Raw genomic sequence first — 3,828 nt, 5'->3', positions numbered from 1 at the left:
AAGTAGGGGCCAAATAGGAATTCTCATATTTTTATTATATACAGAGAGAATAAAACAAGGAATCTCATAATCTGGGTAGAGAGGAAAGGTAATAAGAGAGAGAAAAAAAAGAAAAAAAAAGGAGGAGATGAATTGGAAAAGTAGGTCTTAGGGTTGTGAGTCACCCCCTAATCTCATGTCCTCATTGGATGACTTGGGTCTGTATTCAATTTTTAACCTTAATCCAAGAAGTCCAAGAAAGTAAAAACATTTTGGGGCCCATGTGGTGGGGAGTCCTGTGCGGGAGCATACCTTGCACACACACCACCACAGCCTTTCAAACCACACCAAAAGACTAAATGAAAAAAGTTTAAAATTTCAAAAAAAGTCTTGTGATTTCTGAGAGGAGTCAAAAGATTTTAAGGGTAATCCTTTTTCTATTGTTGAAACATTTTAAGGGTAATTGACTTGTTGACCAAGTCGAGACCGAGTGACTCAACAAATCAAGTTAAATAAGCAGACAAACGACTGTTGGATATTTTCAAAATACGGAAGGGGTACAATTCCCATTGTTGGTATTGGATGGACACATCCCTTTTCACGGACATATCCAATGCGAAGGGATGCACCCATTAGGTGATATACAGTGGAAAACTATAAATAAGTCACTTCACCAATCCACCAGTGAACACATATATCCAACGAATTCCTTCTCTCTCTATCTCTTGAGTTTTTCTTTTTATGGACAAATGTAAAAATATTCTTGGGTTTTTCTATCATAGAAGTGATATAGTTAGCAAAACAACGAAATTCTATTTCTATCTCTGTCTTGCTCTCATCTTTTACATCATATCAAGTGTTAAGGTTTATCTTGGGTATTTGTTTATACAAAGTTGTTTGTCGAATTCGAAGTCGGGTTTTTTCTTTGGCATTATCAGATTATTAATACAGAGTGCTCTTGGTCTTGGTCAAAGCTTACATACTTTGAACCAAGCAGTTGTTGAAGGACTTCATCGTATCCTGAAGGCATAATTCCTGAACCGTTGTGTACTCGTGGTTTCATACCAGAAGGGGGCGAATTACTGTCTAAAAGAATCGATATTACCGAGCTTTGAAGTCTAGTGATCAACGTGATTTTATGCATCGATTATTTTTCCACCTTCCATTTCAACTCAAACGCCTATTTTTTTGCAACAACGACAGCCGCCACCATCATAGTCATCATCTCAGATTCCCTCTCTCTGTGAGGAAAACTCCATAAGAGCATCTCCAATGCAAGACTCAATCTTAAAATCTTAAGTGCCACCTAGGACTTTAGAGTTTTTTTTGAGAAAAAACCTCTCCAATGCAAAACTCAATTGAGATCTTAAGTTGATGTGGAAGCATTAAGTTTTAAGATGTCTCAACTAGAAACTCTATTTTTGAGATCTCTTTTGAGAGTCTTAAGTGTCCTAGTCATCAAATTTAATTTTTGAACCAATAGAAAGCTTTTCTTTCTCAACCACTTTTTCCTATTAAATGTATGTATGACATGTGTATCTATTAGAGTTTTTTAAAGTGTTGCATTGGAGAAGGACTTGAATTAGAGACACTCAAGTTAGCCACATAGGAAAGAGAATCTCAATTGAGACTCAATACATAAGTCAAATAGAGTTTTTTTAAGTTTTGCATTGGAGATGCTCTAAATATATATATCAAAGATATGACATGTCATCCACACTAGTATAGGTGTTTTGCCACGTAGCATGCCAGTTGAAACATTATATCTGATCAAGCAACATGTAAAGAAATTTCCTTTCTGCATAAATTTGTCACCAACTCACCTTCCTACACTCTTCAACAAAAAAAAAACTCACCTTCCTATAAATATTGCCATACCCTCATTCGTTTTATTCACCGACTTTCTCTCTCTAAAACCTCTAAACAATTCTGCAACTCTTTTCTGCTCATCATTCTCTCTCTCTCTATATATATATACGTTTTTCCCTCTTAAATACTTAAACCACTAAAACCCAGACTCAGATTTACTGTTTATTTTTCTAAAATGTGCGGCGGTGCTATCATCTCCGACTTCATTCCACGCAGTCGAGGTCGACGCATTTCCTCTTCCGATCTTTGGCCTAATTCCCCTTTTGCTATAATTGATCACAATTTCGCCACTGAATCCTTTCAATTCGGCTATGAAGAACCTCCCAAGAAAATGATTTCACATTCAGGTAAAACCCTTTTTCTTTATCTCTAATCCTCTCACTAAATCATCTTCTCTCTGGTTTCTGATTTTTCTCTGTGGAATTTCGTCGAACAGGCGATGGAGGAATGGAAAAGAAAGCCAAGAAACAGAGAAAGAATCTGTATAGAGGAATTCGACAAAGGCCATGGGGAAAATGGGCAGCTGAAATTCGTGACCCAAGAAAAGGGGTTAGGGTTTGGTTGGGTACCTTTAATACAGCTGAAGAAGCAGCTAGGGCTTATGATAAAGAAGCCATGAAGATAAGAGGAAGGAAAGCTAAAGTTAATTTCCCTAATGAAGAAGTTGATAATCAATCTTTTCCTCCTCAGATCAAGAAAAAAAGTAATCAATCTTTTCAAAGTAAGAAGACCCAGATCCCAATTTACCACCAAAGTTCTTCAAACATTTTCAGTTATGAAGATTTATCAGAGAATTTGGATTTTGGGTTTGGTGATGAAATCACCAAAAATGGAGGATTTCCAACTAATGGGTTTTACTCTAGTAATAATGGGATAAATCCTAACTCTAATATGTCTAATGAAGGCATTCAAATTTCTGAACTAGTAGATGAAAATAGTACTATGGATTTCTTGGGTGGTGATTTTTGTGTTGAGAATCAAGAGAAAGAAGAACATGAACAATTGAAATCAAATGAACAAGATGTGGTAATAAAAAGTAAAGAGAATCATAGAAATGATGAAGTAGAGAAGCTGAATCAAGAGCTAATGGCATTTGAATCTTATATGAAGTTTTATGAAATCCCTTATCTTGATGGTAGTAATGTCCCTCCACAAAATTCTGTTCATGAAAGTGTAATTGTTGATCCTTCATCAACCTTACAGCTATGGAGTTTTGATGATCTTGCCATGGCTTGAAATATCAGAAATTTGTTCTGTCAAAGAACAAAAAGAAGAAAGAGGAAGAAGCTCAAAATGAAATAAAAATTCCTCATTTAATGTTTTATTGAATTTGTTTTTCTTTGTTTTCTTGTTTAGTAGGTAATATAAGATTAGTTTGTTAATTTATCAGAATTTTGAGACAATCATCAAAAGTTGTTTTTTTTTTTTGAAGTCTGTAAAAATGGATTTAGGAATGAGGAAATCAAAATTATGTACAAATTGTCAATGTTGATTAAAATCTCCTTTGAAGTGGGTGAGTCAATTTAAATTAAGAACCCATAATTGGAGTCAAGGGGAGGGGGAGATGAGGTCAATTATATGGTGTTTGTTTTGATTCAAGTAACTCACAATTAGGTCAAACCAAACTCAAAAATAAGACTTGGGAATATCCTATTTTCTTGTTCTTTTTTGCCATAAAATACTAATAAAGGGAATAGTGAAAGTGTCAAAATGGTTGGAAGGAAATTGATCCAAGATTCATGCATATGGTAGTAGGCTAGCAGACATTGGTAGGTGGGGAGAGGACTGTAAATTGAGTTGTCGCACAAGTAGGAGCTGCGCCGCTGGTTTTGGAAGTCGGAGAAAATAAAAGAAAGTGCCAAATTCTTGTTGTCCAAGAAACAGAGAGAAAACCATTGGCCACAGTTTTGGACGCCCACTGAAAAGCTTAGCTACTTCTGGCTGTCATTTTATAGGTACAAGAGGTGGGTAAGCCAAGAG

General features: G+C 35.6%; 1 protein-coding gene across 1 annotated transcript; it reads left to right on the top strand.

The window, feature by feature from the left end:
- Positions 1-665: 665 nt before the first annotated feature.
- LOC147559504 (uncharacterized) lies at positions 666-3,327 on the top strand. Its single transcript, XM_086661402.1, has 2 exons — positions 666-2,195; positions 2,285-3,327. The coding sequence occupies exons 1-2, from the start codon at positions 2,024-2,026 to the stop codon at positions 3,082-3,084; spliced, it is 972 nt and encodes a 323-aa protein (XP_086517528.1). The 5' UTR covers positions 666-2,023; the 3' UTR covers positions 3,085-3,327.
- Positions 3,328-3,828: the final 501 nt, after the last annotated feature.

Source organism: Eschscholzia californica, unplaced genomic scaffold (assembly GCF_041429995.1).
Source record: "Eschscholzia californica isolate CP2 unplaced genomic scaffold, dmEscCali1.0.p SCAF_2, whole genome shotgun sequence".
Lineage (NCBI taxonomy): Eukaryota > Viridiplantae > Streptophyta > Magnoliopsida > Ranunculales > Papaveraceae > Eschscholzia > Eschscholzia californica.
The sequence above is the reverse complement of the archived record's forward strand: the minus strand, read 5'-3'. Positions and strand labels throughout refer to the sequence as shown.

What these genes read in the sequence shown, in the direction of transcription:
- LOC147559504 (XM_086661402.1), top strand. Translation starts at nt 2,024, where the DNA reads ATGTGCGGCGGTGCTATCATCTCCGACTTCATTCCACGCAGTCGAGGT. An exon ending in GAAAATGATTTCACATTCAG is followed by an intron (nt 2,196 to 2,284) that starts GTAAAACCCTTT and finishes TTCGTCGAACAG; the next exon opens with GCGATGGAGGAATGGAAAAG.